This window comes from Carcharhinus amblyrhynchos, chromosome 13, assembly GCF_965287045.1.
Source record: "Carcharhinus amblyrhynchos chromosome 13, sCarAmb.v2.hapA, whole genome shotgun sequence".
NCBI lineage: Eukaryota > Metazoa > Chordata > Chondrichthyes > Carcharhiniformes > Carcharhinidae > Carcharhinus > Carcharhinus amblyrhynchos.
The window spans coordinates 12654045-12669916 of record NC_137336.1 but is presented as its reverse complement, the minus strand read 5'-3'; the positions used below and the strand labels follow the sequence as shown (position 1 = coordinate 12669916).

General features: G+C 45.7%; 1 protein-coding gene across 4 annotated transcripts in view; it reads right to left on the bottom strand.

Moving 5' to 3' along the window:
* Nucleotides 1–15872, bottom strand: part of LOC145351719 (glutamate receptor 1-like) — a 215923-nt gene that overhangs the window by 87376 nt on the left and 112675 nt on the right. For all 4 annotated transcript variants that reach the window (XM_080201294.1, XM_080201296.1, XM_080201295.1 and 1 more), the window contains exons 10-11: nucleotides 14942–15148; nucleotides 10069–10439 (exon numbers count right to left, since the gene is read on the bottom strand). In XM_080201294.1, coding sequence (XP_080057420.1) covers nucleotides 10069–10439; nucleotides 14942–15148 — 578 coding nt within the window. The remainder of the gene's footprint in view (nucleotides 1–10068; nucleotides 10440–14941; nucleotides 15149–15872) is intronic.

Genomic DNA, 15872 nt, shown 5'->3' with positions numbered 1-15872 from the left:
GTTTGCTCTATAACCTTTGATTCACCCAATCATGCTGAATTTCTAGTTGACTACTTCACCTTTATCTGGAAGTAGCATTTTCTGCACTAATCCTTGCACACGTTTCCAACTCAGAAGAACGATGGAAGATGCCAAATACTTTTACAATCATTGTGAGATGAATATGAAGTTTATCAGATTGTGATGTTTGGGGCTGTCTATCTAACTGTCTATTTAATGGAGTGGTGAAGAGGGTCATGTTCTAAATTCTGCTCGACATCAAGCCTGTACTAGCTTGAATGTTAAAGGTTTAAGAGGTTGACTCATTGGGAAGGTGCAAGATGTTCATACCTGTAGACAATAGCAAGAGCAGTTGTGCTGATTATGGGCAGACTGTTAGTCTCCAAGTTTCACTTGCAGATGCTAGGAATGTAAGCTTTTATAAAGGCTATACTCTAAACTTTCTATTTAGTTACAAGATAGGTGGGAGCTAGGATCTAGAGGAAAGATAATTAGCACTTTTTTCCTGGATACAAGGCCCATATGATTCATGCCATTTTGGAGATGGCCATTAGAAAGGGAACAGTCCATAGTAAGCCACTGTGGTATTGGGTTACAGTGTTTCTAAGAACACTCCCATACTCAGACACAAGTCAGTTGGAAGCTATCTAAGACACAGAGGGCAGAAAAAGATGCAGCCATTCTTATATCTCAAATGAAGAAAATGTTGAATCTATTAGACATTATGCATATAGCAGGTGGGAGCTCTGTTTAGATTAAAGAGACCAAGTTTCTGAGGATTTAACAGAAGCAAGAAGAACTAGAGGGAAGAAATCATTGATATAACCCTCACAGTGAAAGTTGGTTCTGGGATTCAAAGTTACCCAATTGGGAAAGGAAAAATGACAAAAACTATCAGGGGTGAGGGATAATTTTGAAATGGTTTCTGGAGAATGAAGTGTCCACTTCAGGCCAGTGTAAAGTATAACCATGGTGTGATGGTAGGACTTTCATATGAGGAGAGGCCAAGTAGGATTATATTCACTGGAGTTCAGAACAGTGAGAGGGACCTCATAAAAAACTTACAAAATTCTAACAGTGTTAGAAAGGGTGGATTCAGAAAAGAATTTCCTGTTGACGAGGGATTGCAGAACTAGGGGTCATAGTTTGAGGATAAGGGGTAAACCTTTTAGAACTGAGGTGAGGAGAAATTCCTTCACTCCGAGGGTGGTGAATGTGTGGAATTCACTACCGCAGAATGTAGTTGAGACCAAAACACTGTGTGAATTCAGGAAGAAATTAGATATATTTCTTGGGGCTAAAGGGATAAAGGGATATGGGGGGGAAGGGGGGATTAGGAAATTGAATTTTATGGTCAAAATGAATGGTGGAGCAGGCTCAAAGGGCCAAATAGCCTACTCCTGCTTCTAGTTTCTATGTTTCCATGTATCACCATCTATAAACTGACTGACCAACACAGACATTAAGTATTGCACACACTGATACGTTCCCACAGCAGACTGTGGCACACTGGTTGAGAACCACTGCTTGAGTAAGACTGTAACCATGGTAAATGCAAGTCAATGTGAGGTCTGTGAGCAATCGATTCATAGGAATAAAACCAGCATGTCATGGAATTGCAAGTCTCATTGAAGTGTGCCATGTTACTGACAAGGTTGGGAGCCACTAGTTAAGAGACAGGAGGCTGATTTAGATGCTCCCTGCATTCTAGTGTAAATGTCGGGGGTGAGCCCATTGCCACTCAGCTGGCTGATCTGGCTTCAATGTTCAGTGATAGCCCTTTAATTAATATGAGGCGGGACTTCCATCCATCCGCAGGAGGACGTCTAGCTGGCCAATCAAAGACTGGCAGCTCTGCCAGTGGCAGCGCCAGCAGGAGTGGTGGCCACTGCTGGTACTGCAGGTAGATCAGGAAGGTGGTGGTTCAGTGATGGAGCCAGACATTTTGCTAACTCTGAGATCTTACTGGAGCCAGGTATGCAGATCTCAACGAGCTGGGGCATGTTGGTCAGGGCAGGAGAGCAAAGGGATGTGGGGGAGTGGGAGGTGGGGGAGGGAGGAAATATGGTGGCGAGGGACTCTGATTTACCCGGAGCCCAACAAGAGGCATCAATTCCACCCCCCCTTGCCCCCACCCCCCAACTCATCTACTGTTTTATCTTGCTAGCCTTCCACAGGATTAAAACTCATGGGGCTGCATGTTGAATGCTCCTATCTTATACCATCCATTAGATTATGTTGGGGTAGGTAGGCACAGTGACAGGGATGCCACTCACCAGCTATTCTGCCTGTGGGTGCCCATGGTTTCACATCCCACCATGATAGCTGAGGAATATAAATGTCGCTAATAATTAAATCTGAAATAAAAAGGTCAATATCAGTAATGATGACCACATAAGTATAAAATTGTCAGAGAAGTCTGTCATTAGGGAAGGGAATCTGCTGTATTTACCTGGTCTGGCCTAATAGCAACATCTTTGCCTCTTAATGTCCCTTTGAAATGGCCCAATGACACATTCATTTAAGGGCAACTGGGATGAGAGATAAATGCTGCCTAGTCAGTGACACCACATAGTGTGACTGAATCAACACAAAATTAATAAACCGGTAACTTCTCTGTAAGGAACTGATGTTCCCTGTGGTGGGGGAGTCCATTCTGCTACTTAGAATCACAGAGTGCAGGAGACCATTAGGCCAATCTAGTCTGCGTTTACTCTCCCACAGGGCATCTTACCGAGGCTCAGCCCCACCCTATCCCTGCAACCTCATGTATTACCTCATCAATCTACCTAAACTACACATCTTGGGACACTTAGGGAGAATTTAGCACAACCAATCAATCTAACCTGCACATCTTTGGAATGTGGGAGGAAACCAGAGCACCTGGAGGGAACCCATGCAGACACAGGGAGACTGTGCAAACTCCACACAGACAGTGCCCCGAGCCAGGAATCGAACCCTGGTCCCTGGTTCTGTGAAGCAGCAGTGCTAACCAATTGCCATCCCTTGTGTTCAGCTTCATGAGGTTAAGAAAGCATTGGTTAGCATTGCTGCCTCACAGTGCCAAGGACCCGGGTTTGATTCCTGGCTCGGGTCACTGTCTGTGTGGAGTTTGCATGTTCTCCTTGTGTCTGCATGGGTTTCCTCTGGGTGCTCCGGTTTCCTCCCACACTCCAAACATGTGCAGGTTAGGTGCAATGGCTATGCTAAATTTTCCCTCAGTGTACCTGAACAGGTGCTGGAGGGTGATAACAAGAGGATTTTCACAGTAACTTCATTACAGTGTGAATGCAAGCCTACTTGTGACTAATAAATAAACTTTCTTTTTGAAGGACACGAGTTCCAAATTATGATCTGTTGCCTCTAATTGCTGTTGCATGCTGATTGGTACATCCGTTTGCTTTGCTTTCCGGCAGAGATTAGCTGCATGTGATCTAGCTCCCTCACCAAGATGAACCCTTGGACCCTTACCAAGATGGCTGCAGCAGAAGTGTGTGCACAAACATTGGATCCTATTTTGGTTCCTGAATAACACCCATAGCAGCAAAATAATGGATGCTACAGAGCCTGACTTGACAACCCAAAACTCTAACCCAGAGTTCCTTCAACAGCAACTCTAAACCTGCAATCTCTATCGTCTAGGACAGAGACAGCAGATACAAGGGAACACCACCACCTGCAAGCTGTCCTCCAAGTCATACAGTATCCTGACTTGGAAATATATCGTCGTTCCTTCACTGTCGCTGGGTCAAAATCCTGGAACTCCCTCCCTAACGACACTGGGACGCAGGAGTTAAAGAAGGCCGCTCACCACCACGTTCTGAAGGGCAGTTAGATTCAGGTGATAAAAATGCAGGCCTAGCCACATCCCACAATCTTATCCACACCACTCCCCCTTGATCCCGCAAGTCATATTTTCCCATTTGTTCCAGAGTTGCCGTTCCTGATGCTTAGCCTGTTGTTACCTTGGTGAATCTTTCTTTCACTGTTACCAAATGCCTTATTAACTAGTAATTCCCGATTTCTACTCAGTCTATTTCCTCTCATTTTTACTTGATTACTATCTATCCTTTCCATTCGGATACTGGTTCCACTGTGGCTCAGTTGGAGCCTATCCCACTGGGCAGTATTCAAGCTACTGTCCCATAAAATGGAACCTCCTCCTTCCTACACCAGACTTGCAGCCAAAATTGCACCTCTCTCATCCAATAGTCATTAGCCCATGGCGCAGCTAATAATCTCTTGGCTACCGTTCTTGTGGGCCTGCTTTTTAATGTAATTCCCAGCTACTGATATTCCCAGGAAAGGGCTTCTTTCCTTGTTCATCCCTATACCTATTCCTGACACGGTCTACAATAGCTTCTAAGCCCTAACTTCTTTCAACTTCTTTCCTGAACAAAATTCCTCTCTAGTTGCTCCAGTGATATCCTTTATCCTGGCATCAGGTCGGCTCATTATTGTGGCAGTTCAGAATGTGATCCATCCCCTTGAATCCCTTATGAGTCAAGGCTTTCAATTTTGCTCTTTTGAACAGCATTCATGGTTCTGAGATCATAAAACCATAAGATACAGGAGCAGAATTAGGCCATTCAGCCCATTGAGTCTGCGCCACCATTCAATCATGACTGATATGTTTCTCAACCTTATCCTCCCACCTTTTTCCCGTAACCTTTGATCCCCCTACCAATCAAGAACCTGTCTATCTCTATCTTAAATACAATGACTTGGCCCTCACAGCCTTCTGTGACAATGAATTCCACAGATTCACCACCCTCTGGCTGAAGAAATTCCTCCTCATCTTGGTTCTAAAGTGCTGTCCCTTTGTTCTGAGGCTCTGCCCTCAGATTCTAGTCTCTCCGACTAATGGAAACATCTTCCCCACACCCACTCTATCCAGGCCTCTCAGTATTCTATAAGTTTGAGATCCCCCCTTATCCTTCTAAACTTCATTGAGTACAGAGCCTGAGTGCTCAAATGACCCTCATACATTAAGCCTTTCATTCCCAGGATTATTCCCATGAACCTCCCCAGGTGCTCTTCAAGTCTAGCAAATCTTTCCTTAGATACGGGGCCCAAAATTCTTTAGTCAGTATTCTGGCTGCCCTCTACACAATTTTTACACAGTCGCTGAGTGGCACAGAACATGGCCATTGCTGAAAAGAGAGATGTGTTGTTGAAGCTTTTCACCTTTAACTCATCATAAGGACAGAGGGAATTACTTCAGAGTTTCGGGGAGGAAGGGCCTATAGATCCCCATTGCTTTTTCCCTGGCAACATCTCAGCCAATCAGGTCAACTTGCAATCAATCACCACTTTTTAGGGGTGGCATGGTGCCACAATGGTTAACACTGCCTCACAGCACCAGACGCCCAGGCTCGATTCCCAGCTCGGGTGACTGTCTGCGTGGAATTTGCACGTTCTCTCTGTGTCTGTGTGGGTTTTTTCTGGGTGCTCCGGTTTCCTCCCACAGTCCAAAGACTGTAGGTTAGGTTGATTGGCCATGCTAAATTGCCCCTTAGTGTCAGTGGATTAGTATGATAAATTAATGGGGTTATGGGGATAGGGCCTATGTGGGATTGTGATCAGTGCAGACTCAATGGGCCAAATGGCCTCCTTCTGCACTGGAGAGACTCTATGATTTTTTCACCTGTATTATAGAATCATAGAATCCCGACAGTGCAGAAGGAGGCCATCCTGCCCATCGAGTATGCACTGACAACAATCCCACCCATATCCTAACTCCGTATCCCCATTTTACCCTGCTAACTCCCCTGACACGAAGGGGCAGTTTAGCATGGCCAGTTAATCTATCTTTGGACTGTGGGAGGAAACCGGAACACCCGAAGGAAATCCACACAGACATGGGGAGAACGTGCAAACTCCACACAAACAGTGACCCGAAACCAGAATTGAACCTGGGTGCCTGGAGCTGTGAGGCAGATGTGTGCCACCATGCCACCATGCTACCTGTAGTATAAACTGTTGCGATTATTTAAAATTTGGTATTCTTGCATTTGTCCTGCTGAGTGAGAGAGGAAAAACTTTGGTGACATGTCTCTCTTTTCAGCACTAGTTAAATATGTTGTACATGTTGGCCTAAACCAGTGCTTGCAGGGCCTCCTTATTCCGTAAACCCTCAGCCTTCTATTATTCACGTTCTCCTCCCCGCAACCTGTTATTTTCTCTGAGATGTGTCAACTGTGGAGATGTGATGGAGGGTCCCTAGATGCCATCCCAGCTCAGGGACATTCCCAATGCTATGATTCTGCTCATCGATACATTTTGTAAAGCATTGGAAGACTTAGGGAGACAGTTTATTTACACAGTGGACACATTCCTCTTTGGGGAAAAGAGTTTCCATAGCCAGAGCTCCCTGGATGACTGAAAATATAGAGGTTAGAAAAAAAAATAACAATGCAAAAATATAAAGTTGATCATTATAGGGAACCAAGCTGAGCATAAAAAGTACACAGCAGATCAAAAAGAAAAATAAATGAGAGAAAAAATTCAATGAGACTGGACAGTAAATACTGTGGCTGATTCTGCCATAAGTGACTCATCACCTGATTCCCCAAAGCCTGTCCACCATCTACAAGGCATGTCAATGGAATACTCTCCAACTGCCTGGATGAGTGCAGGTCCAACAAAACTCAAGAAGCTCAACATTATCCAGGACAAAGCAATCCCTTGATTGGTGCCATATTTACCACCTTATACTCTCTCCAATACTGAGGCACAGTGGCAGTAGTGTGTACCATCTACATGATGCTCCACATCAAGGCTCCTTCGACAGTACTTTCTAAACCTGTGTTTCCTACCATCTAGAAGGACAAGCATTCTTTCTGGTTGTATCATAGTTTGGTATGGCTCCTGCTCTGTCCAACATACACAAGAAGTTACAAAGGTTCGTGAATGAAGCCAAGTTGATCGACACTGTCTATCTTTCCTGCTGCCTGGGAAAAGCAGCCACCATAATCAAAAATCCCATACACCCCGGGCATATTCTCTTCCACCTTCTTCAATTGGAAAAAAGATACAAAAGTCCGAAATCATCTATCAACTAACTCAAAAATAACTTCTTCCCTGCTGCCACCAGACTTTTGAATGGACCTACCTTGCATTAAGCTGATCTTTCTCTATACCCTAGCTATGATAGTAACATTACATTCTGCACTCTTCCCTTTCCTTCTCTATGAATGGTACACTTTGTCTGTATAGCGCACAAGAAACAATACTTTTCACTGTGTACTAACACATGTGACAGTAATAAATCAAATCAAAGACCAGCAGAAACTTGGGAACATCTGCAAATTCCCCTCCAAGTCACTCACCATCCTGGCTGGGAAATATATCGCTGTTCCTTCATTGTCACTGGGTCAAAGTCCTGGAACTCCCTCCCTAACAGCACTGTCTACATGACATAGATTGCAGCTGTTCAAGAAGGCAGCTCACCGTCACCTTCTCAAGGGAAATTTGTGGTGAGCAATAAATGCTGACTTTGTCAGCAAAACCTAACATCCTACAAAGTTTGAATATGAGAATAGATTAGTATCTAACATTAAAGTGAATCCAAAAGTCTTTAATAAACATGTAAATTGTAAGGGCATAGTCAAAAAAAAAGAGTGCGATAGATTAGCAGCCAAGCTGGAGGGTTTCTTGTGGTGTGATTGAGGGGTTAAATGAATTACTTCACATCAGTCTTCACTGAAGAAGAGGACACAGCCAAAGTAGCAGTAAAGAGGGAGGTGGAAGCAAAAGCATTACAGGATAAAATAGATAGAGGAACATTCAAGTTACCCGGTCTTATTAGGGTACATCCTAACTTACTGTGGCAAGTAAGGATGGAAATAGTGGAGGCTTTTCCAATCCTCCTTGGATATGGAGGTGACAACAGAGGACTGGAGAATGGCAAATGTTAAATCCCTGTTCAGAAAGGGGGAGAGAGTTAAGCCTAGCAACTTCAGGCCAGTGAGCTTAACGTCAGTGGTGGAGACATTTTTGGAGACACAAATCCGGAACATAATTAATGGTTATAGAAACTTAGCATAGTTTTTTAAAGACAAATAACGTTTGACTAGTTTTATTGAGTTTTTTTAGTAAAGTGATGGGGCGGATTGATGTGGGTAGTGTGACTGCTGACCACATAGGGGCTGGGATTAGAACTGGAGAGTGTGTTCACTAACCTCTGCAGATGGCAAAACAAGTCGGGGGTATTGCATGTGAAACCTCTGGCTTAACTAATAGAGGAAGTGAGTACAAAAGCAAGGAAGACATACCGAACACCGGTTAGACTTGAGCTGGGATATTGGCTGGAACTCTCCCGTCCTGCCCGCCATGGGAATTGTAGTGGATGCTGGGGGTTGGGGGGAGAGGAGGGGTGGACAATGCAAAGGTCCATTGACCTTGGTTTTGAGGTGACTGTGGCTGGAGAATTCCACCCACTATGTTTAATTCTAATATTGGTGTCACAGCATTGGAGAAGAGATTTGCGAGAATGATAACAAGAATGCAGAAGCTCAGTATGTGTAAAGAATGGAGAAACTGCCCTTGTCTTCCTGAGTAAAGAAGACTAAGGGCAGATTTAAGAGACTTCTTCAAAATCACGAATGGGGGTTTTGGTAGAATAACTAAGAAGAAACTCTTTGCCTGGACAAAAGCTTTGTTACCAAGAACAGAAATTGGCTGGAGGGCCAGAGGCAAAATAAGGAGCAACGTGTTGACACAGCAAGTTATTGTGATCTGGGTTTCACTGCCTGCAAAGCTGCTGGGAAATAGATTCAGCAATAACTTTCAAAAGGAAATTGAATAAATTCTTGAACAAGAAACATTTGCAGGTACAGGGAAAGAGAGGAGAAGTGGTTCGCGTCAGATACCTCTTTCAAAGAGTCAACACAGGCACCAAGGATCAAAAGGTCTCCTCTGTGCTCTATGATTCAGGTTGTATTGTCCAATGCTTGTATGATACTGTAGAGTTCATAGGCAACAATAGGCACAGTGATATTAGAAAGTGCTGGTGCCAACCAGTCTAAAAACATACAAAAGATAGTTTAGAATCATTTATAGCCTTGTTACACGTCAGTAATGCTTCTCCCAGACTAGTGAAGGAAGTAGCAGCCTTCTTAGATCCACTGAAATCAATGGCAGGAAACTGAGCACAGTGTAAAACTGACAGTATATTCTTTCTCTTGTTCTTTCCACACTAACTCCTGAGATTAGTTTCACCCTCATAACTCAGGGGTTGATTTAAGCCCAACCCAGCCCAACAGGAGGCTGCTATCCCTCAGGCCAGTTCACAGTTTGCTTGGGGATCTGGAAAGTCAGATTAGCTGCTTGGTCCAATTCCCTGAGTTCCGCACTGGTTCAAATTACTATCTCGTGTCCCCTCCATTCCCTATCATCCACCCCCATCCCCTTCCAAACACAAGCGCATGTGTGCACGTGCACACACATGCACACACACGCACATGCATGCACACACATGCATGTATGCACACACACGCACACATACACACGCACACACATGCGCATACACACGCACATGAACACACAAAGCAGTACGAGGTTAGCCACCAATCATCATAGGCTGTGCACAAGATGATTACTTTACCATCTGAGCCACTCACATGCCATGCAATACCATAGCAAACTGCCTTAACTTTCACTCAAAAACTGCCAATAATTATGTTTTGAACTGCTTAGTTATTTATATACACGTTAACCGTGGACCGTAAAATGGGTATATGCAGCAAAAACACGGTAGCCCTCCAAGCGGACTGTGTGCCCTACACTAACTCTATGCATTTTACGGTCTCGGAATGGTGTATATAATGTTTTCTGGAAATAGATCAGCGATCGTACAAGCACATCGCTCTTCCATTTCCATCCCCCTGATAGAAAAGCAGGGTCTTTTTTTAATTGAAATCCTTTATCCCCTTTTGGACCAGAGATTTTTTTTGGAATAAAAAGAGAATAAAAAGGGTCTATTAAAAAAAAGCGAATAGTGATATATGCACCATGGCATCAGACTGGGACCGAAAATGCACAAAGGTGAAGGTTTAAAAGACCAACCTTGGCGAAATATCGCATCCTTGCTGCATAAAGGCGCCCAGAGAGAACCAGAGACTGTTAAATATTCCAAATTCGTTGGTCTGGTCGAGACTTTGGGCATCGGCTCCGTCTTCGTACTCTTCTGTTTGCCACTCATAGGGGCTGAATCTGCTCACCAGGAACAGGACCACACTCACGCCAATGTACGCAAACACAATGCACATCCAGATCTCATACGCCAAGGGGTCCAGGAAGGAGAAGACTCCCGGTTTGGACTTCTGGGGTTTTTTAATCATGATGGAGATCCCCAAACTCATGAAAGGTTTGGAAAAGTCAATGACCTCCTCCCGCACCAAAGTGATGGTCAATGGGGCGACTGCGATATCTGCTTTCTGAAAGACAAAAAGTGTCAGAATTAGCAGTCATTTCACTGCCCAGGTACACACTCACTTCTACCTTCTGATGTTCAAAATTAACAAGGCAATGCACGGTGAATATTCAAAAACTATGGCATTATTGCTTGTGCACAAAGAGAACAAGACAGTGGGTCTCACTATGATGTTCTGACCAGGTTTCATAAAACGGTTTCAATTATAGCATTATACACCCAATACACACCAGTTAAGAGACCAATAGTATTACCATTTGGTGTGCACTTTCGACCAATACAATTCAGCATCTTATCAATCCTTAATTTGCATATTTACCGCTATACATGCAGAGGTATAGAGTCCTTGACATTTTAGCACACAATGTTCAGTAAACATCCTTATCCTCCCTAACCACAAACTGTACCCAAAAATGGGTCTCGATATTTACTTTTGCTGATCAAGCAAACCCACATCTTTCGCCTGCTAATGGCTGACTCCAACTCCTATACTGACACTATGTGAAATCACTCTGGCCAACCTCTGTTCCCCATCAAACAAGGTCACACCAGCCAAAGTACTGGCTGATTATCTCAGTGCTTTATGTTGAAATTTGATGAGCACACATCGGTTGCTGTGTTCACAATAATGAAAAGTACTTAATTAGTTGTGGTGCAGTTTTGGTTGGATATGAGGCTATGAAAAGTGCTATGGAAATGCAAGTTCTCCTTTCTATTTAATAAGCTCTTTTCTGCAGGCAGAGAGGAAGACTACAGGGAGTACTCCTCCACACTTTTTCCAATAGTGTCTTGGGATCCTTCGCATCTCCCTGAGAAGACTATGATTAAAAATGAAAGATAACAGCCAGAATTCTCCCATTCCACTCGCCACAAGAATTGTAACAGACAGGGAGCGGACCATGCAAAGGTTCATTGGCCTCGGGCAGAATTCTTTGGTTTTGAGGCGAGCGTGGCTGGAAAATCCTGCCCAACATCTCTGACCCTGCAGCACTCTTTCAGTCCTGACCCTGACCCTGCAGCACTCTCTCAGTCCTGACCCTGACCCTGCAGCACTCTCTCAGTCCTGACCCTGACCCTGCAGCACTCTCTCAGTCCTGACCCTGACCCTGCAGCACTCTCTCAGTCCTGACCCTAACCCTGCAGCACTCTCTCAGTCCTGACCCTGACCCTGCAGCACTCTCTCAGTCCTGACCCTGACCCTGCAGAACTCTCTCAGTCCTGACCCTGACCCTGCAGAACTCTCTCAGTCCTGACCCTGACAGTGCAGCACTCTCTCAGTCCTGACCCTGACCCTGCAGCACTCTCTCAGTCCTGACCCTGACCCTGCAGCACTCTCTCAGTCCTGACCCTGACAGTGCAGCACTCTCTCAGTCCTGACCCTGACCCTGCAGCACTCTCTCAGTCCTGACCCTGACCCTGCAGCACTCTCTCAGTCCTGACCCTGACCCTGCAGAACTCTCTCAGTCCTGCCCCTGACAATGCAGAACTCTCTCAGTCCTGCCCCTGACAGTGCAGCACTCTCTCAGTCCTGCCCCTGACCCTGCAGCACTCTCTCAATCCTGACCCTGACAGTGCAGCACTCTCTCAGTCCTGACCCTGACCCTGCAGCACTCTCTCAGTCCTGACCCTGACCCTGCAGCACTCTCTCAGTCCTGACCCTGACAGTGCAGCACTCTCTCAGTCCTGACCCTGACCCTGCAGCACTCTCTCAGTCCTGACCCTGACAGTGCAGCACTCTCTCAGTCCTGACCCTGACAGTGCAGCACTCTCTCAGTCCTGACCCTGACCCTGCAGCACTCTCTCAGTCCTGACCCTGACCCTGCAGAACTCTCTCAGTCCTGCCCCTGACAATGCAGCACTCTCTCAGTCCTGCCCCTGACAGTGCAGCACTCTCTCAATCCTGACCCTGACAGTGCAGCACTCTCTCAGTCCTGACCCTGACCCTGCAGCACTCTCTCAGTCCTGACCCTGACCCTGCAGAACTCTCTCAGTCCTGCCCCTGACAATGCAGCACTCTCTCAGTCCTGCCCCTGACAATGCAGCACTCTCTCAGTCCTGCCCCTGACAGTGCAGCACTCTCTCAATCCTGACCCTGACAGTGCAGCACTCTCTCAGTCCTGCCGCCTGATAGTGCATCACTCCCTCTAGTCTTCACAACAGTCCAACAGTCCCTCAATTCTGTTCTTTTACACAGCACTACCTTATGTCCTTTTGATAGTGCAGTACTCCCTCAGTTCTGTCCTCTTGACAATGTAGCACTTCCTCAGTAATTCGCCTGTTTGACTGGCTTAGCTGCAGCCAACCCAACTGAGTAGAAGCTCGACCAGGGCCAGCTGACCTCATTTCCCAGTTGACTACTGGAATGATTAGAAACAGTCCACTGAGACTCCGCATTCCAGATCACAATGTGTATAACACAATCCTCTTCATCTGCAGGGTTTGCTATTTTATCCATTGTCTGACCTAGTTATTTTTTCATCTTGTTAATTAATATGTAAATGCCAAAAGTCAATGAACCCATCATTCTCAGATGACCTGTAATTTTCGGTAACGTTTAGGGTCTCAGGTGCCAGCTAGCTCCGTGTGTGCGCAGACCTGTCTTAGACAAGAGGCTAAATCTCATACATTTCTCAGAGGGTGGCAGCCCTGGATTGGCTGGTACATCCCTGGTATAACTGAGTGATGCCCCCAGCTACTGAGAGCCAACTACTGCAGAATTTGTTTCAAACTGTGCTTGGAAAATATTTCTTATTACTCGAGACAGATGGGGAGAAACTTGGTTGTCAAAGGTTGTTACGCTTATTAGTAACAGAATAAATAATGTCACAACATTGTGACTGGGTCTTTTTTGCTTGAAGTTACATTTAGTGTGAGGTACGTTAAGTAGCTGTCTGCTCAGCCTGTCTAATCTATCCAGAGCAGTGGGCTCCCTCAAATACAGGGCTGGATGCTCCCTGCACCTGGGATGTCAGCTGTGGCCAAACTGGTACTCATCTCTGAATCAATGGTTCAAGTCCCAATGCAGGACAGTTTGCACAAATATCAGTCAATGTAAAGTAACCCATGGTCGTGCTTTGAGGAAGAGTACAGGCGGTGCTCCTCATGTCCTGGCCAATAATTCTCTCAAAGGCATTACGACAGATTGTCTGTTCATTATCATTTGCTGTTTATGGGAGTTTGCTGTGTGCAAATTGGGTGCCACATTTTCTACATACCACAGTAACTACCCTTAATAAATACTTAATTGGCTGTAAAGCACTATGAAGCATCTGGTTATTGTGAAAAGTGCTATATACGCTGTATACTGGGCTTCCACTGTACACTGGGCTTCCACTATACTGGGCTTCCTCTGTAAACTGGGTTCTCTCTGTACACTGGGCTCCGTCTGTAAACTGGGCTCCCTTTGTACACTGGGCTCTCTTTCAGTACATTCTGGGGTGTGTACACATTGAGTCTCAATCCTGCCACTGGGCTCCTCAGTTCCTGGATTTCTACAGCTGAAACAAAGCAAACACAGACTAGACGAAATAGCAGCAGGGAATGCTGTGAAAGTTCAGCAGTTTTGCAGCATCTGCTGAGGGAGTTAACATTGCGAGTCTGTACAACTCTTCTTCAGAGCTTCTGTCACCTTCTGAACTTGCTGTGCTCTGTGCACTTAGGTCCAACTCTGACTTTGTGATCAAACTTGCTGACAAGTGTTATGCTGTTGTTGTCTGGCGTACTGACCTCTAGCTCACAGAGGCTGAGTGCCGATTCTCAGACACTTCTTCCGATCTCTCCCTGGGCCTTGATCCCACCATTGAACATCACCAGCTGTCACTTACCACATCTCTTCTAGAGATCATCTCTCATAGTTTCCTAATGCCCCACAACCCACTTCTACCACAAACAGGACTGTCCTGGTAGATCCATCGTGTCGGCCTGTGCCTGCCTCACTGAATTTATTTCTTCCTATCTTGACTATTTTCTCTTCTGTTGTCTGGACCAGAAGAATGCTGCCTTCTCTGTCAGTGATACTGGTCATCTTAAGACTGAAAGGGGTGACACGGTGGCACAGTGGTTAGCACTGCTATCTCGCAGCACGAGGAACCCAGGTTCAATTCCAGTCTTGGATGACTGTGTGGAGTTTGCATGTTCTCCTGTGTCTGCATGGGTTTCTTCCAGGTGCTCCGGTTTACTCCCACAGTCCAAAGATGTGCAGGTTAGATGGATTGCCGTGGAAAATGGGCAGGGTTACAGGGATAGGGTGGGAAGAGAGCCTGGGAAAGATACTGTCAAAGAGTTGGTGCAGACTTGATGGGCCAAATGGCCTCTTCAACACTATAGGGATTCTATGAATGGTTTAGTCTGCACTGCAGAGATTGCTCAGGGACAATGTTCAGTGTAGAGGTGTCTTTGTTTTTTGGGGGCCACTTCGACAAAACCAACTGCCTACCACATAGTTCATAAGACAAATAGCCCAAGGATGGTGGCATATGACACAGACCACACCAACATCAAACTCACAGAATAGACGAGCTCTCCGACCATCCCATTCCACACTTTGGAATCTGGATCCCTCGCTCCGTATTTTCCGTCTGCCACGATTGCAAGCTTGTACTTGAAGCCCACGTGTTTGGCGATCTCCGCTGCCAACTCTACGCAGTAGCCCTCATATTTATCATTGCCCTCCAGCTGGTCGTGGTTTTTCTTCAGCATCACGTAAGGCGGTTCCTGCAGACACCAAGTAGAAAGTCAACAGGGTCACACCTTTACATCATTTCCTGTTCATCCAACACCCAACCAACCTCCAGGGTGCCCTCTTCCACTTGGAGGTGCTCATCCAAATGGCTGCTATCAGCATCTTTTATTTTTATTCATAGCATAAAATCCTTACAGTGCAGAAGAAGGCCATTCAAGCCTGCACTGATAACAATCCTACTCAGGCCTTATCCTTGTAACCAACATACTTACCCCACTCATCCCTCTAACCTGTACATCCTGGGACACTAAGAAGCAATTTAGCATGGCCAATGCACCTAACCTGCACATCTTTAGACTGCGGGAGGAAACCAGAGCACCCGGAGGGAACCCATGCAGACATGAGGAGAACGTGCAGACTTCACACAGACAGTGACCCATGCTGAGAATCGAACTGAGGTCACTGGAGTTGTGAGGCAGCAGTGCCAACCACTGTGCCACCCTTAATGTAAAGGTTGTGGGCATTGCTGACTAGGCCAGCATTTATTGCCCATCCCTTGTTACCCTTGAGAAGGTGGGGGGGAGTGGGGTAAGCTGCCTTCTTGCATCACTGTAGTCCTTGTGGTGTAGGTACACCCACTGTTCTGTTAGGGAGGGAGTTCCAGGATTTTGACTTAGCGACAGTGAGGGAGTAGCGATATACTTCCAATATATATAGTCTGGAGCCCAGACTATGAACTATCACAGGTGGCTTTGC